This window comes from Falco peregrinus, chromosome 3 (genome assembly GCF_023634155.1).
Source record: "Falco peregrinus isolate bFalPer1 chromosome 3, bFalPer1.pri, whole genome shotgun sequence".
NCBI lineage: Eukaryota > Metazoa > Chordata > Aves > Falconiformes > Falconidae > Falco > Falco peregrinus.
Genome location: NC_073723.1, coordinates 66,347,497 through 66,366,587, shown reverse-complemented (window position 1 = coordinate 66,366,587; position 19,091 = coordinate 66,347,497). Strand labels below are relative to the sequence as shown.

Genomic DNA, 19,091 nt, shown 5'->3' with positions numbered 1-19,091 from the left:
AGAGTTCTGTGAAAGTCAGTAGGATGCTGGAAAGCTAAGGCATAAAATAAGCTGTTCGTTGCAAAGATGCTGGCCATCATTCCAGAGGGGTTATCACAGATCTAACTTCAACAAAACATCTGTCAACATGGTTGTTTTCTACACAGACTGAAAAAAATAGGCTGAGAAAGTTTTTCTTAGGGGCTTAGCCTGGTCTCCAGCTGTGTGTCGGTTTTGTGTACTACCAGTTAGTAAAACAGTAATACTTTATTCATGTATATTGTATTGTCTATCTAATTCTGTACCTTGTGCAGGTATCTTCCTGACAAGACAAGTGTGTCCTTTTGAAATTTTGGTATTTTGGGACAGCATTTAGAAAATTCTTCTGTAATTATACTTCTGACAATTACATGAGGTTGGAATCCTAAAAACCTCTCTAGTCGCTATTTAAACTCTTGACCGGCAAATGCTGAATTTTTGCATGTGTAATTGTGTCGCAAACCCCAAAAAGGATGGATAATATATATGTTAATACTTTCAGATTAGTTTAAAGAAAAATAAATCTTACTTTTGCACCATAGGATAACATTAACTTTAATTCTAAGCCTCTAACCTCAGGGCAATAGGAAATTACAAAGCTAGGACAAAGCAAAGGTCATCCCAGCCCGGTACTGAATGTCTAGCAACAGAAAATGTCTGGCTCTAAAAGACAATTCACAGTATTGTTATGTTCACTTGGATGTTTAAAATACCAACAGAGATCTTTGTGGATTCTGCTATATCCTTCTATTCAAACAGAACAATCCCACTTGCACTCTGCAGCCATCAGACCCTGACACCCCAGCAGGGCCAGTCCCCAGCTCCCACAGCCCTGCCCTGCCTGTCCCAGTCCCCAGGGAGGTGCGCGCTGCCCGGGGCTGGGGCTGCCTGGGTGCCCCCCATTGCCCTGCTGCTGGCTGGGGTGGTAGGATGAGCCCTGGCTGCCAGCTACCAGCCAAAGAGGTCGATTTTCTTTAATACAGTGTCTGTTTTTTATCACAGCTATTAAATTAGTACCCCACAATCTACATGCATCCTGTTGGTTCTACAAATAGAGTTCTGCAGATGTTTGCTATTATGCACAATTTAGAAACTATTTCATCAAAGAAAAAAGACTTGGGAATTAATCACCCTCTATATCAAAGGGCCCTTGAAGAAGCAAAAATGTCAGAATCATTGCAAACAATAAAAATTTGCTTGCATGTCCATCTAAAATATTGTAACATTGTTCTTATTAAATAAAAAATTATTTATTTTTCTTTGGTTTTTTTTTCACCACGCAAGCATATTACAGCCCATGCTATGGTATGTCTATAAAACCTTTCCATCAGAAGGAGAAAGAAAACACTTAGGTATCTGGTGATACATGGACATGTGCAGACAAAGAGTTAACAAGTTAACCTATTCAAATTCAAGAACTTGCATAACCTAAATGGAATTATTCTTGTGTGGTTAATGAGATTTATAGGTACTGAAATTACAGTGGTCAGCATCAGGAGGTTATTTTGCTCACATTTAATCTATTACTAGCATAATAACTTACAGTAAACTATTTAATAAAATAAATCTGAACATTTTTCTTTCTTTGCTTTTGTTTACAATTGTTTCCTTCAAAATATTTCAGTCTATTTATCCTTCACATAACTAGAAAATTATATCTATGCAATTTCTAATCTGCATCGTAAGCATACACTTAATGGTGAATAGTAACTGACTGCTTTGGCTGGTAGGATCAAATAAGATTAAAATCCAATTTCTAATACAAATGCTTGTTTATTGCATTTTATGTCAACAGCTGTCATAATTTATGTAGATTTGCTTACTGATGACTAATTATGAAAATTAAGTTGGGCACATACAAGAATCCAAAATTGGTAGAAGTATATTATAAGCAAATTGATTAAAAATTAAAACTATTAGCATCTCATTATTTTTTTTATAGTGAATACAATATTTAACAATTGAATAATTAGAAAATTTTACTAGCTACTTAGTTACTAAAGCTGTCTTCTTGATTGCACAGGCATAATTAATTTCTTCAGATGAAAATTACATAAAATATTATTATTATTATTAGATGGACTCTTAAGCAAAATGTCTGTTACAGATTACGTGCAATAAGAACAAAGTCATATATCACAAAATGCAATATTTCAAACTAAAAAATGTATTCTTTATACTTCAAATGTGTTTGTTGCTAATTTTGAGATACAATATAGGTAAGTTCTAAATGTATGCTGTGACTATTTTCAAGGCAGTGTAGTTATAACAGGACACAAGACCTTTGGCATCATTTGTAGATTTCTCCCTTTCATGTAAAACACCCCTGGTTCATCTGCACTTCTTTCCTTGACCAATGCAGTGTATTTCCCAAACATGTAGCTGAATGGCTACCTATTAGAATCAGTGATTTTGCACTCCAGGTGCTAGTTTTGGCTTTTGATGTGGTTTTGTTACAGGACTCTGGGTTATCTTGCAATGCTGCAGAGCATTAGGCATGATAGTTTGGTGGGGGTTTTGTGCACCCCAGTTTTCCCATCTCCAAAACAGGAAAATGCTTTAAGATTTTCTAAGACTTTTGCTTTATAGAATCTACATATTGTTACTTATATGGGAACAAGGAAACAGGGGAAGCAAGAAACTTGAAACTCTGAAACTCTGCATCTAAAGAACCGGGTAAACACGTAAACTTTATTTTGTCATCAGAGGGCAGCTATGTTTTGATTCATGAAACCTTTATATGGAGGTCCTAAAAATAAACAAACAAGGATGGTCTGCATCATGTCCAGACAGAGCATTGCTATTCTGTAAAGGCTGTATCTCAGCACTACCTGCTTGCTACTGTAGTGCCATGTGTCAGCTGTCTAGAACATGATTTAGCCTAGAAGGAATTCTTGGTCCCTTGGTGGCACTAGTCAAGGTAACCCTCTCCATCTACTCGATTTGTCCCTAGGCCACAAGTGGAATTTGTATGTAACCTGCAGTGTGCCAAATCTAGTGTATTTGGTTTGTGACCTCATGATCAGCAGTTACATATCCACTCCGGTGTGACTGGTGAAGGACACTCTCGGTCAGAGGATGCTGCCCAAGGAGGCAGCCAACAGACAAGGTAGCTGGCACAGAAGGGTCCATAGAAAGAGACAGATGTTCTGCCAAGAAGAGCATCCCAGTGCTCAGCAGTGGTGATTTCCCATGGGGCATAGTCCCCAACCACCATTGGAGGAACTACACACACACAGCAGAGAGCTTGACCCAGAGCAAGCTCCTGAAGGACCTGCAGTTTTACCTGCAGGACCTGCAGGCAAGGAGCCCACCTGCTCAAATTGTGACCAAGTAAAGGAGCTGCAGGAAGAGGTCACCAGGATGTGCAGCATCACAGATGAAGAGAAATTGATCAGTGTAAGGGCACATGGAAAGTGAGAGCACCTGCTTCATTAGGGTCATCATCTGATCAAGGACCTTTTCAATGCATTCAATGCATTCTTTACTCAATAATGAGTAAAGGGGAAAACCATAAACAAAGGCCCACAGAGACACAAATCTGGTAACAAACAAGGAATAACAGAGACAATGGCAAGGACCAGGAAGCCTCCAGCTGTTAATTGATGAGCAGCCAAGAAACTGTAGGCACACCTTTAGAAAGGGTCAACCTGGACCTTGTAACTGGTAAGAAGTAGGAAACAAAAGGAACATGGGTATTTGGGATATTCAAGGGCAGCCTGTGCGACCATGCAAAACTTTTGAATGAATGTTTAGGGGAAGAGGATTGGGGAGAGGCAAAGTGGGAAATAAGCAGAAAGGCCTACAAAAGGGGCCAGTCACATATAAAACATGACCAGCCAGTGCATTTCTGTGTCCAAGCCCTGCACCTGATCGCTGTAGTATACTCTATCCTTCATTAAATCCTTTCTTAACTATATTTCTGTGGAATCTTACTATCTATCTTATGTATGTGAGTGCTGTAATGGCTAGGTGACAAGTACAGGTGAGACAGGTGTCAGTGGGTTTGTTGCCACTACTGGAGCAGGCGAGGGTCTTAGCATCAGTAGCTGGAGGAGGACCATAGCTCTTGGGAGCATCTTTATGGGTCCCACAGACTTTGTCCTTGGTGTGCCAGCTACTGGAAGAACCAGTAAGTGCAGACAGGGCCAGCAGCTGGGGTCAGAGTGAGGGCACAGGCACCCCTGACCCATGGTGTCAGGAGCTGGAGTGAATGGGGGTCTCAGCTTCAGCCACTGGGATGGGACTAGTGGGTGTCCCAGGCACATCTACCGGGGTGACAGGGATGAGCAAATTGAGTGGGAGGCTCAGTGACAGCAGGTGGAGCAGGACTGTGGGTCACAGCCCATGTGCATGGTGCTGGCTGCTGGGGGTTATTGGAGTGTTTGCAGCTTCCCCAAACCTGGTGTGCATGGGAGTGTGCCTGTGCAATTCACTAGCAAACTTCAAGCTGAGTAGGAGGCCCTGGGTTTGGGCACAGGGTCTGTGCTGGTATTTGAGGGGAACTCATGAGTGTGGGGTGCCTGTGAGATGCCTCTGTGAATGCATGCATGTTTGCTACTGGGCACAGGGCTGGACCACTCAGTGAGTACAAGACCTCTGGAACAGGTAAGGGGGGCTGCAATCCAGACGGTGGTATTGGACAGACAGAGGGACTGCACTGATACTTAAGGGATCTATGACTGTACATACACTTCTGAATCTAGAGTGGTGTGTGCTTTCATTTATGAACTTTTATCTCTAGCAGCCAGAGGAAGGAGAACCGCTCATCTATACTTATGTTTTACGTGAGTCCTGTATGTCACACAGGAGTTGAAGGCAGCACCTTGCCTGTGGCAGTCTGTGTAGCCAGCCTTGTCAGCATCCTTTGTCATCTGTGTGTGACTGGGATACACACTCAGCTTTGCTGCTGGTTGAACATGCAAACGAGAAAGCAGCAGCCACAGCCATCGGCCTGGGATGGAGATCCCCATCTGTCTGGGCACACTAGGCTGGGTGCCAGTGGCCAGGCAGGAGCAACCCATGTGCCCAGAGCTGATGGAGGTTATGGTCACTTATAACATCCCTTAACAACTGAATCTTCCCCAACACCTTTCATCTTCAAGAGTCTGACCCTTCAACAGTAATGAAGGGGGTGCAGGTAGATGGTGATTATCAGGTGTGAAAATGGAGCCTCCCATGAAGGTAAAGGCTGGAAGCTGGTTACAGAGGTTGGCTCCTGCTCTGCCTCCAGATTTGCAACTTTTTGACAGACATGCAAATGTCGTTCACTTATATGACACTGTCTAATCAGGTAGTCATTAAGATAACACAGAAAAGCTATGTAACATTGTTTATTGGCAAGCAACCATTGCTTTAGTAACAATATTATGTCAGATACTGATGTAACTGAAAAGTCTGAAATGGGAAAGATATAATGGGAAAGATAAGCCTACTTACTAGTGCTAAGGAACAATTCTGTATTTTTTTTGTAAACTGATAAAACCTGATGGGAAAGTGTATTCTACTTTAACTTTACATCTGACGTGGGTTCAGAGCATATGAGATCTGTAAGTCATCCACTCCATACCATTGGGAGCCGTACCCTTAAGTGAATGACAATAATGGAAACTGGCCCTCAGATCCTGGATTCTGCACAGTTCCATCAAGTTAAAGAAGAACTTCTTGTCAAACGAGTTGATGTAAATTCCAAAAGCATTACTTCTTTGGCTGCAACCATCTTTCTCTGTTAAAAAAAAAACCATGCAAGTACAGGCATTTAGTTTTCTAGCTAGGTCTAGAAATCATCAAGATGTACAAGTAATATCTGTTTTAATTATTCTGAATCAGGTCCTTAAGAATTCACTAATAACTTCTGTCTGTGTGCCATTTTGACTTTTTGCCTATTTACTGACACAGATTCCAAGGTTCCTATTTGCCAGGTAGCATCTGATGCACACCAAGAATATTTTTAAATGTAACTTCCCACACTATTGCTAATGTATTTTGACTTAAATTACACCACCAGCTATGTTAACCAATATTAATTTAAAGCATATTTTCTTATGTTTTATTGTCCTTTCCTCCTATATGCTGAATATTTTGCTAGAAAATGATGTAGATAAGTTGGGGACAACATACTGTTGAATAACTTTTTACATTTCCTCTGGGTCTCCCAAGAATACAATGGATCTGTTCAGGTTCCTATAGTCAGATGGACAAGTTTTCTGGCAATCAGAAAATTGAAGTGTAATAAATCTAAATAGAAATCTTGATAGGACAGCTCCCTAGAGTTTCATACATTTCTTTTGCATTAATTATTCTCTTGGAGTTTCAAACTATATCCAATCAGTGTTGTAACATAGAGAAAATCACTGCACTAAGCATAACAGAAATTCAAGTGTGAAAACCACTCCTCAACTGAAGTGCAATTGCAAGCATTGCAAAAAATCACTTCAAAGTGTCTGTAAACTTTTCTTTTTTTTTTTTTTTTTAAAAAGACTGCATTAACTAGCTCTTAAAGACTGTCAAATGACATCGTGGGCACAGATCTGATAACTGCCAAATGAAAAAAACACCACCAACAACAAAAAAATCCCCCAAACAATAAGAACACAGAAAGATTATTTCCAATAAAAATAACTGCAATGCCAATTTTGTTTCACCAAGGTAAAAGCTGTAAAACCACATTCTAAATTTGGATAAGAATATTCCTATATTACTTGTATTTCTTGAAGTGAATCATGGTCATCTTAGCTGCACAAATTCAGTTTCACTCCTACCCTGAGTAAAATATAGATACTTAGCATTTAAAACTTATTTTGCAGCACATGCCTATGTGGAAAGAGTGGATGGGCATTTTTTTACCTAAAAGCTAAGTGTAGCTGCTGGTTAATAAGGCCATGGCTGCATGATGGCGCCTGTCCACCTGCTTGTGGCCATGCCAAGCCGCATTACAAGGAGGTCATGAATCTGCTGGAGCTGCACAAACAGGTCCCTGCTGCATGTGGGTGTCAAGAGGTGCTGTGGCAGGATGGCTGCAGGGATGGAAACTCGCAGAAGCTGCTGTCACATCACAGGCATTGCTCCAGGATCTGCCCGACAGTCTGGGCATGGTGTGAGAGGAGAGCTAATGTTAGTATCCCATGTAATTACATATTATGCTGTGTAATTACCTGTAATTGCCTATTATTTATAAAATGCCGTACTTATGGAGTATTATTAAAACTTTTCTATGGTAGCATAGTCCTGTTCTTGTCAATGTTTCTAGTGTAGAAATCACATCCTTTATGTACTAACACATCAATCTGGACATTAAACTGGCTCTGACATAACTTTTTGGTCATCATTTCAATCTCTTAAAATGGACAAATCAGAAACAAAACGTATGAACTTAATGCCGGAGACACGAAAACCTAAGACTGAATATTCTAACATTACATTTTTGAAGAAATATATTTTTACTTCACTTTGCTTATATGCCCAAATTTCTCCTCCATATAGCTCTGATAGGGAGGATGCAAGAAAAATACCTATGATCAGCCATGAGAATCAATATTCAGTATATACTCGATAATATGTAAATTCTCAATTTAATTTTCAGATTATGTAGTACCAAAATATAGTAGGTTCTACAGTGATATATTATAAATGTTAAAACAAACTGTAAAGTAAACCCAGACAAAAAAGGAAAATGTTATTTTTGTAATACACCCAAGGACCACCAGGTGCCTCTGTAATAAAAGGAATGTAAAAATGTAATGTTTCAAACAAAAATTCAATCTCCAACCCACCAAAAAAAACCCCAACAACTCAACCCCAAAAACAACCCAACCCCTAAGGATCAGTTGAAGCTGTTATAAAAACTAACATTATGTGGAAAGGTGAAATGTTAATATAAGATCAGCCAAATTCTGCTGCCAGTGTCAACAGTATTAATGCCATCACAATTAAGTTCTCAATTCAGATTCTACTTCATCTTGCACCTTGCAAAAACTGCATTCTCATGCAAAACATGTAAAAACTCCCCAAAGAGTACCAGATAACATGCAATCATCTGTTTTTCTAATTAGACATCAAATTATTCCACTACAAGTTTATCACTACTTTGAATTTAGCTATGATTAATGGCAACCGTATTACCAGTTAATTTTATGAAACAGACTTAGGCTGTATCTATAGGAAGGTACTGACACACTTAAAGTGGTACAAACCCAGAATCATAAATGCAGTCACAATAGGGAGATACTACATAACAGTACAGCTTATTCCTGTAATGGAAGAGAAATAAACAGCACTAACATAAACTGTTTATAGCAGCATAATTTTGCACATTATCTATTACAAAATTCAATATTTAATGATACAGTTACTGATATTCTTGCTTGTAATACTACCTGTATTACATATGAAGACGCAAGAAGAGTGGACAATGTGTATAAACAAACTGAAAATCTTGCAACAGCAAAAAAGCTCTGAAAAGCAGCCTTCAGCAGGCCACAAGGTGAAGCTTGTATCTTGTCTTTGTTGAATCTCCCCATCTACCAGTTTCAAAAAGAGAACTATGTAGGACAGCAGGACCATTAAATCTTCCTAACATTATGGTCTGGGAGGAGCCTTTGAAATCTTGTATGTGAACTTGTCTGTTTCATTTCCAATGTTTCATTGATTGCTGACCTTCCTAGAATTCCTACCTTTTCCTGCTGTATCTCCCAGGATTTCAGCAATATTCTCTGTGCTTTTGGCTTCTTATCTTTCTCTGTCTTTTTTTTTTTATACCTCCTGCTCAGTTCATTTACTAGTCATCCCTCTTCTTCTTAAATTATTTTTCTTACACTAAACTAGTTTTTATTTTTTTAAACAATCTATTTAATATAATAAAACAATATTTTATTAAACAATCTATTAATAGCAATTTATTAATCCCATATTTTGTTTCAAATTAAGTATTCATAGTAGAAATAATATAAACACAAAAATCCTTGAGATTTCTCTAGACCTCATCTATCATTATCCTATTTCTTTTGCATGCCACATGCCTTTCCCAAAACATTTTTCCTACTTCAATTTCAAATATTGTTCAAGAACAGTGTATAGGTTTGCAGAAGACAACCGGCTCACAAAACGCAAAAGTTAGAACAATTGTATTCAATTATCTGCAGAGAAAATAAACCTCAAAGCTGACAAATACAACTTAAGGGATGTGCAAATAGCTTTATTCAAATCTATACAAAACTATACAAAATATTCCTTTCACTTTAAAAGTTATTAAAAGCCAACCATAAACTACCTGAGTAAGAGAACAGGATCACACTGATTTAGCATTTACTTGTCTGTTCCCATTTTCTCCGATATGGATTTTCCACTAAAGGATTGATGGAGTAAATTGTTTTCATTGTCTCAGTCTAGACAGCAGCCAGATTAGGATCAAAACAGATGCCAGTTCTCATTATTTGGTCAGGCATACAGACACCAAGTAGTAAGTATGGTACACAGAAAGTGAAATGCTGTGGAAAAGAAATTCTCTGTATTCAGTGAATAGTTTTCCTAGTTTATCCAATACAGATATTAGCAACCTAGTAGTTCTCCTATTGATGGGGGCAGGGGGAGGAGGGAAAGAAAATTCAAATAATCTTATCAAGACATGTAAAGCTGCATCATCTTTCAGTCAAAGGCAGGTAAGAAAGAGATTTCTACCACAGGCCAGAGTCAGGTACTTTTGAATTCTAACATGAGCTGTGGCAAACACTGTCATGTCTTGACCTGTATCTCAGCCAATAAACCTATGGTATGGTAGTTGGCTTTTCCAAAGGGCTGGACAACTCTGGGGATCATTTGATGAATCCAACATGCTATACTCACAAAGCATTAAGTGAAGGGGAGGTCCTTACCAGGCCGGGTACAGCCTAGTGAGGAAGGTGAAATCCAGTTATTTTTTATTGCTAGAGAAGAAGTACCTACATATGTGTAGGTACAAGCACACATGCACACACACAGAAAGCAGCCCAACAGTGAGGCAACTGCAATGTCTGCTGCTTGTACACCCTATCATTAGAAAAAGAGACTTGGACTCTTAAGTCAAAGGAACTGAACTGTCACTGGAAAGAATTTATCCTTCTCCAGCAAACACCTCAAACATTTGCATGTAAAGCTGAGAAAAGTAACTCCAGTGTAGGGGAGAAAGGCGTGTGTTAAGAACTTACACTGAAGTAGTCAAAACTGAAAAGGAGCCAATCCCAGAATCACAGAATGGTTGAGGCTGGAAGGGTCCTCTGGAGGTCATCTGCTCCAACCTCCCTGTTCGAGCAGATTCACCTAGAGCTGGCTGTTCAGGGCCATGTCCAGGTGGCTTGTGAGTATCTCCAGGGTGGGAGACTGGTGGGGCAGTGCTGGGTCAACCGCACACAGAAAAAGTGCTTCCTGATGTTTGGAGGGAACCTCCTGTTTCAGTTTGTGCCCGTTGCCTCTCGTCCCGTCACTGGGCACCACTGGAAAGAGCCTGGCTCAGTCCTCTTTGCACCCTCCCTTCAGGTACTTACACAGATTAATAACATCCCCCTTGAGCCTTCCCTTCTCCAGACTTAATAGTCCCAGACCTGTCTGGGACTCTTTTAAAAAGTCTCTCAGCTGGATTATTTGCCCTTCTAGGACCTACAGATCTGTATTGAAAGAAAGACAAGCTAGCTGAAAACAGGAAAGATTGTAAAAGGTTTTAAAGAATAAAGAGAATGATACAGACATTATGCAGCAGGGAGCAAGCCCGTATTTTCCTAAACGTGCATAAGGAGAGTTGCTGACATAGCAGTATCAGTAAGTGGTATGGCATGCGCTCTACCCATGGAAGACAGCTGGCAGCATGACAGGTGGTACGCGCTTTTCTCCTGAAACTCACTTTCAAGGAATCAGAGCATTGATTTCAGTGAATGAGAGAGGCTGGTGGGCCCCAGCTCTGGAAACCACTCGGGAGATGACAACGGCCACACGCGCCGAGACCGTCACTGCGTCAGGGCGCCACAACCGCCCCCTCCCCGCCTCCGAGGGCGCGCTTCGGCGGCGAGGAGACCCGGCCGCCGGCGGGGGCGCACCGTCCCGCGGCCGGGCCGTGGCTGCCGTTACTCCCCTCCGGCGGACCCACCGCGCCCGCCTTCCCCCGCCCACCCCCCGCCGGCCCGCGCAACTCTGCCCACGGCCGCCGCCTCCGCGCCTGCGCAGTGCCCAGGGGTCCCGCTGCCGCACGCCGCTTCCCCTTCCGGCCGTGCCGCGGCTGCTGTCAACATGGCAGCGCCGGGCGGGCGGTGGAGGTGGCTCCTCGGGGCGGCAGGTAACTGCTGGGCGGCCGCCCTCGAAGGCGGGAGGAGGGCTGGGGGAAGCGGTGGGCAGCGCTGCGGCGGCCGGGGCCGGGTGGGAGGTGCGGGGCGGCGGGAGGCCTGGGGGGGAGCGCTGGGGGCGTGAGGGGAGGGGGGAAGGGCGCGCTGGCGGTGAGCCTGTCCGCTGGAGTGGGTGAGCACCCGCGGCTGGGCCTGGAGATCACTCACGGTGCGCTTTTCCTTACCTCGCAGTGGTTGCACACGTGTTGGCATCGGGTGCGGGTTTTGTGGAGGATCTAGACGAGGCGTAAGTACTAGGCTGCCTTGCCTTTTTGCTTAAATATCGTTTATCTTTTTTGCGGGGGGTGACCCCAGACGGACAGCTTTGTGCAGAGTGTGGCTGTCAGGAGACCTACCCTGAAAAAGTTTGTCTTTTTTCTTAGCAGGAATGGCAGAAGGATTGTGGCCTGGATAAAGTAGGTGCAGTTAATGATGCTGAGGAAGACTTTAATTTTGCAGGTTTTTTAAAGCTGTATTACAGATGCTGTTGCCAAAAAGCCTTCTGGGGCCTCCTTGTTCTTTCTTTTTGGTAGAGCAAATATATTGGTGAATTGGTGGCTGCCCCAAGTAAAAGCTGCTTGCGTTTAACCAAATTCTTCATTAGAGGTTGCTGCATACCTGCTGCAGGGAGTTGGGAGAAGGAATATAAGTGCATTCATGCATGACTATAAACAGTAGACGGAAGGAGGCCTGCAGGACTAGTTCATGGCTGCTTGAGGTGCCAATTACATTCCAGTGTAAAAGTGTGCTTTTACAAAAGGTTAAACCCTGAGACCGTGGAGGTGTTTAAATGGGTAGTCCTGCCCCTTAACTTGGTTGTGTAGTACTGTTCGGGTACTGCGTTTCTTTAGCAGCTTGATGGCTATGTAATTGCTGTTCCCAGTAAAAACTAACTTTACAAACATGAATTTATTTATTTTTTGCCAGAACAGTAAGTTGATCTAAAGTGCTACAAAGTTGCATGATTATTAGAATTGAAATAGAAGATACAGAAAATACTAGCTGGTAGGAGAGGAGAAGGTGGCATTAGATGGCACTTCATGATAAAGTTAAGACTGTCAAAAGTGATGTTTTCATGAGGTTTTGATCCTTAATAAATTGCATCATAGAGCTAAACAGTCAGAAAACCATTTAGTTTTTTACCATATTGCTCATTCAGCTACAGCAGATAATTGCAGGATCAAATGAGGTGCAGTAGAATTACGGGGTTGGGAATAGGAATGTATGGATGGAGGGTACTGAAGACACATCAGATACATCAGCATCCCTGACTGGTGTTTTAAGTGTTGTGAAAAAGCAACTGAAGTACGGGAACTGCTTTGACTTGATTTTTTTAAAGCTTGGTTTTGAAAAAAAGCCTCATATTTTCAAGGACTAAAGGTAAAGAGGCTAAGTGAATAAAATAGCATGTATTTGTGCTCCAGCATTGTGTTCCCATATCATGTTTTCACAGGTGTAAATTTAAATGTAGTTGCTCTTTTGGAGTGAAGAAGCATAATTTTGTCGTCACATAATTTTTTATGAAATAGCTGATAAAAGAAAATTTTATTTTACAACACTTGGGTTTTTCAGCTACAAACTACACAGATGTCTGTATTTGCAATTGGGAGTAAGAATTAAATAGTGAGTTGTTCAGGACAGGTTTGGTTGTAGGTTTTTTTTTTTCCTTCTTAGATAATTGGCAAATAGTCTAAAAGGTCAGGAAAACAATTTTTTAAAAAATTGGAGTGATAACTGGTGAAAGTTTCAAGTTTTCCATTTTATAGATACCTAAATACAGAGGTTTTGCTGTTGCTGAAAACTTTGGGGTTTATTTGAGTTTTGGTAGTTGCAAACAATGCCTGCTAGCACAAGGTGCAGGTCCTTTTCCCAAGCTTACAATTTATAGGAAAACAAGTAGCAGGTAAGAACTAACAGAGGTGCAAGTTACTCAGCATCACCCAGCAGGGTTGTGGAAGGGATGCAAAAGAAGAGCTACAGTTCCTATCAGCTTATGCTGATCTAATTGCTGTCTGCCTCACAAGATGAGTACTGATCTGGTATTTGCAGGCTTGTTCCAGTATGATAACAAAGGAGACTGAAAAGGGAAATATTTTTCTGTCTGTGAGGATGTGTTTCAGGATCAAGGCAGGATCAGAAGCATCAGAAACAGTGCAGGGGGGGTGAGAAGAGACAGGAAGGAACAGAAACAGCAGCTTGGTTGGTTTAAGGCCCTTGTAGTTGTGGTCTTGGTCTTCAGTCTTGCTTCATGCTTGTTTCTTTTAGCCATTAGTGAAGAAGTGGGGTGCACGGATTAAACGGAGGTTGAGCCAACGTTTGATCATGTAGTGCCAGATGTTGGGAAGGTGTATGTATTTGAGACAAATAATTTTGGTTCAGGGATGTGCAACATCTGTCATCTTTCCACCAGTATGATTATGCCTGTGTCAGCTGACAAGGGAGAGGATTGTACACAACAATTAAAAAAAGGCACTGAAATTTTATGCTTGGAAATGTATTTATAGGGCCTAGAAACAGCACCTTCAGAAAATTCTTAAATACCCATTTCCATTTTCGTTTAACAGTATGTTGAACTTTCATAATACTGGCTAATAATTTATTGCTTGATATTACCAAAACTAGAATGAGTTTAGATAGTTGGTTTTTGTCACAATTCAGATTATAGTTTCTGTGGAAGTTGATTAAATAAGTGCGTGTAAATGAGTGGTATAACTTGAAATTCATTATAGTAAAAGCTACAGTATTTTTTATAATATCTTCGGCCAAAGTTATTAAATTGCATTGGAATGTCTGCTTCCAGATGTTTCTTTTCTTTCCCCCTTTTCCTTGCTGTCTGCTGGTTTTGTAAGATTTCAGTCTACCTTTCTCAGTGCTTTAATGCTCTTTGCAATCTCCCATAAAAATCATACTGTGGCAGGGGGACGAGAAGTCTCATTGCAAATCCTTTTACAAACAAACACTAAATCATAGCACGGGCCAGGATCTGACAATTCATTAGCTGCTTTCTGCCTCTTGCATCATAACCAATTATGTGACATTGGTTTTGGAAGTTAGCTGGAGCTTCGTTAGAGTTCTCAAGAGATGCTAGGCTCTAACTAGTTTTTCCAGTAGTTCTGTAGCACTTAGGGTGGTGAAGTAAATTTTTAGCGAGGTGGTCAGCTAGGCAATTTTGTGACTTAAAAATGCAGCTTTCCTATAACAGTTCTGTGTTAGTTACTGCAAATACCTTTTTCTGCTGTACAGGCTTTGCAACCTTGGTATGCCATCAATAAAATAAAAAAGGCTCGAATCTACCAGTGAAAAGCTGCAATTCTAAGTTTCAAACACCCGGTGCTGTAATTAGGTTATATTCATGATTTCTGAATTATTTCTTTCAAACAGTAGGCCAGCATCAGCATTAGTATTTCTTCAGGATCATTATGGTCCATTACAAATGATTTAATTTTAAATAAAGTATAATAAATGTTCTCTGATTCTGTTTACTGCCTATGAGCTATTTATAGGCATGCAGCATATTGGGAATTGATGACTTGGGCTATAGCTTCTATTAATTGGATCTTGAAGTGTAGATCACACACTTACTGTGTAATTATATATATATATATATTCATCTCCTTTCACAGTAAGTGTTACAGTAAGAATGTTGTATACCGTATTTTACAGCATGTGACATTACTACCAGTTCTAGTTACTTTTACAAAGCCCATCTTACAAAAACAAACCTTACATTAAAATTCTGGTTATGTAATTCTCAACATAGAAATAAAATAATACAATAATTTCTATGATCTTGTAGTGACAACAGTTCAGTGAAATGTGTAAGCAACACTTCAAGAGGTACCAAGGAACTTTGATTTATCATGTTGTATTTTGTTTAAGAGGGTTTAACATTTAGTGACAGATTTAGGATTAATAAAGCTAGTCAGTTCATGAAGATGTCATTAGCCAAGTGTTTGGTACTACATGTATATCTCTGTTATTGATAAAAACTTGAACATTTTTATTCCATTAAGTTGGTTTCTTGTGCACACCTTTGATAAAAATATAAACTGACATACCTATAGCAGAATGTTGAAGGAGGTTGAACTAAAATTGCTTTGCATGTTAAGATTAAAGATCATTTGTTTAGTCTACACTCAGTAAACCTAAGATTAACAGCATAAACCCATGCTGAGTCTCTATTAGTTGATCTATAAAAATGCAACATGTTCTAAACAGTCAACAACAGTATTTAATATAATTAGAACAGCTGCAAAATATTACATACCCTAATCAAATATCTTTTGTGTGTTTTGGTGTTTTCAGATTCCTTACTGTTTTCCTGGGTGGGTTTTGTGTTGTTTGTTTTGGTTTTTTTTCTTGTCTTGGCAAATAGTTAGAGAAACCTAATGAATGCAACTGTGTAGGTAGTATCACATGCAGGGACAATCTTAATACTGAAAAATAACTATTTCCTCCTTATTCCCGTCCAAAAAGAAAGAAACAAAAGAGAAATCTTGTATCTGTAGTTTTATACCAACTTAATTGTAGGCTTTGTCTGTTTCACACACACTTATTTATTTTATGATATATCATATATTGATTTAATTTTTCCCTTCCTAGGTTTAAAGAAAACCGTAAAGATGATATTTGGCTCGTGGATGTGAGTATATGAGAAAAATTGGAAACCTCTTAGTAGAAATCAAAACAAACTGTATAATGCTGTACTCTGTAGTAAGGTTGCTTCTTTGTTTGGAAGATCATTTGTACATGGTGCAGAAAAATTACATAATGGTAATTCTTCTGACAGGATGGATAAGCAATCTGTCTATTGTTCAGGATGAACCAGGATTTAGACGGAGTACTGCATGCTGACAGCCTTCGTTCTATATTTTATAGTCCTTAAAAAAGAAAAGCAGATTACCTGTCACTTACAGTCAGGAGGTGATAACCTCTGTTCAGAAATTTTATAGTTCTGTTCTCTAGTTGTACCAATTAATTTGTGTTCTAATATTTAGCACTCTCAAGCGTGAGAGGCTGCTTTTACTTCAAATACGATAGAAAAGTAAAAAAAGCCTCTCACACTTGAGGCAGTGGTCCTTATTTCAGAGGCAAAGAGTTATTAGATTGAGCTTGTTTGGGAATGAGATGAAATTTTTTTCTAGCTAACCTAAATATGAACTGTAATTATCAAATTGTGTAGTTCAGGTTTGTGGGTTTTGAGTCATGAAAACTATATGTGCTGATTCAGAATTGATCGGTAATGTATAGGAAAACAAAATCCAGCTTTGTTAAGTAGTGATCTGATCTTGTTATACCAAAACATTGATATCTTCGATAATAATTTCACTGAGGTGTTGCAGCAAGACGTAGGCAGAAAGATGAAATGAAGTCTTTCAGCTCTGACTGACCCTGAGAAAATGGGATCAATTTTACAGTGTGCTTGTGTAAAAATAGTTGCTGGAAAATAAGGCTTGCTATTTATTTGGGACTTAATCGTAGAATCAACTTCTCTTATTATTTCTCTTCATTAACTTCTCTCTCTCCTCCCTTTATTTATTTATTAAATCAAATGTATTTGCTTCTCAGTTTTATGCACCTTGGTGTGGCCACTGCAAGAAACTGGAGCCTGTGTGGAATGAAGTGGGTATAGAAATGAAAAACATGGGCTCTCCAGTAAAAGTTGGGAAGATGGATGCAACTTCCTTTTCTAGTAAGTATGATTTGGTTAGGGGTAATTTCATGACATACACTGTTTTGAAACTGTTCTTCATTTCTTAAAGTCATTCTTCTGTATCATAGCAAATGTATGCAAACAGTCATTGCAGAACAATTTCCTGATCTTTTCATTTCTAAAAGTGACAACATGCTGTAGTATGTGGGTTTTATCACGCTTGTTTCTGCTTGTGTAGGGAATTCTTCCTGACAAATGGAAGGTAAAAGATTTTTTCAAAGATCTGCTATTGATACGCTTCTCGGAGTACCATTATACAAGCATCTTTGTGGTGTGTGTCTCTTGACAATATCTGATTTTAGTGTTTGTATTGCTGTTGGAGTGTCCTTGAGCTCTTGCTGTTACTCTCTTCAGTTATCAGTCCTTAAGATGTTAGACCAAAAGCCTGCTGAAATCGCTGAAGTCGTTACATCAGTGTTGAGCCAATTTCTCCCCATGTTTCTCTGTAAATGTCTTGAATCAATTTCAGATATCTTAATGCTTGCTTTTTTGATGATGCCTTACATATGTGCTGACCTTTTCAGGGAAAACCCAAAACCTTAGGTATTCAGAGAAGTGGTTTGGGTAGACATGAGAGAATTGTTGCATGCTTCGCAGTATTTTCTTAGTTTTAGGGTACTTGTTTATTGTCATTTCACTTATGTCTACATTGAACATAGGGAGCAGTGGGACCAAGTGAGACCTGTATGTAATAAAGCTCAGTTAATAATGTAATGTTTTTAATTAATACCCATTAATCCTGATCATTCAGGATTGTCACATTTACATAAAATATTATGCAGAATGCTTTTTTTCAAAGATACTCCAGTTTTTCGGTGCTTACATGTAGCAGAGTTTGGCCTTTTGACATCAAAATGATTTTTATCTCAAACACTAATTTATTGTATGTAACTGTTTCGTAAAGCCATGTAAATCTGACCTCATGTTTCATCTTAAAGATACCTATTTGCTAAAGAAGCTAAAGAAAAATAAGTCTGGGGAAGAATTTAACTTCAAAAGTGGGAATAGATCTGGTGGATCTCTAATATTCCAGTCGTGTATAAAATTTTAAATCATACACATTGTATAAACTTTTACTCTGAAATATTTGCATCTGTCATCCTGATACCACATTTTGTATTTGATACCTGAACAGAATTGAAACATTTGTTTTGTTCTAGAATTTGGTTTTACATGTTTAAAAATTACTAAAAACTGCAAGGGTCTCTTTGTGCCCTTGAAATGTTTTTCTTCTCAGATTTGTTACCAGTTTTATGAAGAATAGAGTCCAATAAATCTTTTGAAATAGTTTCATGCTTTTATTTTGAAAGTGGAAATTTTACAACATCTGGATATGAAAAGCTCAGCCAGCTCTACTTAATGTCTTCTCAGTCATTCAATCTTGAGAACATCAGAAGGAAATGCAGCTGGGCATACACATGTAACTAAGAAGGAACTTCAGTGGTTGGCTCTGCATAGTTTGTGTTCCTAATAAGAATATGAAATAGCGTGAAAAATCTGAACTCTGGGTGGCTTGTCATCAGAGAATTGACATCCTAGATGAACATATAAAGCATCCAATACCTGTTGCCTCTGGTAGCTGTTAGGGATGAGGATACAGCAGTTATATCAACCTGGCATGTTATCAGTTGAATTTTCACGGGACTTAGCCTCAGAAGTTCACTGAATGTGCTCAAAAGTAGAAACACGTCACACTGGAGGCTACCATAATTGCTGCTGTTTGCCTATACTGCGTTCTTCATATCAAGAAGTGAAGGTGATGGTAGAAATAAGTCGCTTCCGTGATGTTGAGTGGATTTTAATAATCTCCGTGGCTAGGCTGTTTAAAAAAATATATTAAAAAATGTCTTTTTTGGGGTTCTTCTGACTGCTGAAGAGCTATGCAAGGAGAAATTAGCTGCCTGTCAACAGCTCTTGTGATTGAATGTTCTAATACACATTTTAATGCATTCTAGTTCTGTGTAGTATAACTGTGAGAGAAAAGGATCAGAATTAAATTGATTCTGTACACATAT

General features: G+C 39.5%; 1 protein-coding gene and 1 long non-coding RNA gene across 4 annotated transcripts in view; one reads left to right on the top strand and one right to left on the bottom strand.

Moving 5' to 3' along the window:
- Positions 1-5,344: 5,344 nt before the first annotated feature.
- LOC114012692 (uncharacterized) lies at positions 5,345-11,066 on the bottom strand. The gene is made up of 4 exons (XR_008746473.1): positions 9,859-11,066; positions 8,211-8,267; positions 6,989-7,103; positions 5,345-5,737 (listed from the first exon to the last, which is right to left on the bottom strand). It is a non-coding gene; the product is annotated as an uncharacterized LOC114012692 (long non-coding RNA).
- A 109-nt stretch (positions 11,067-11,175) lies between these two features.
- The window catches only part of TMX3 (thioredoxin related transmembrane protein 3), a 29,597-nt gene continuing 21,681 nt past the window's right edge, over positions 11,176-19,091 (top strand). For 2 of the 3 annotated variants that reach the window (XM_055799696.1, XM_055799697.1), the window contains exons 1-4: positions 11,176-11,317; positions 11,556-11,610; positions 15,966-16,005; positions 16,932-17,055. In XM_055799696.1, the coding sequence (XP_055655671.1) occupies positions 11,272-11,317; positions 11,556-11,610; positions 15,966-16,005; positions 16,932-17,055 (265 nt within the window). In that variant the 5' untranslated portion in view covers positions 11,176-11,271. Of the gene's footprint in view, positions 11,318-11,551; positions 11,611-15,965; positions 16,006-16,931; positions 17,056-19,091 lie in introns of those variants that run through there. The other variant, XM_027789340.2, reaches the window with a different exon arrangement.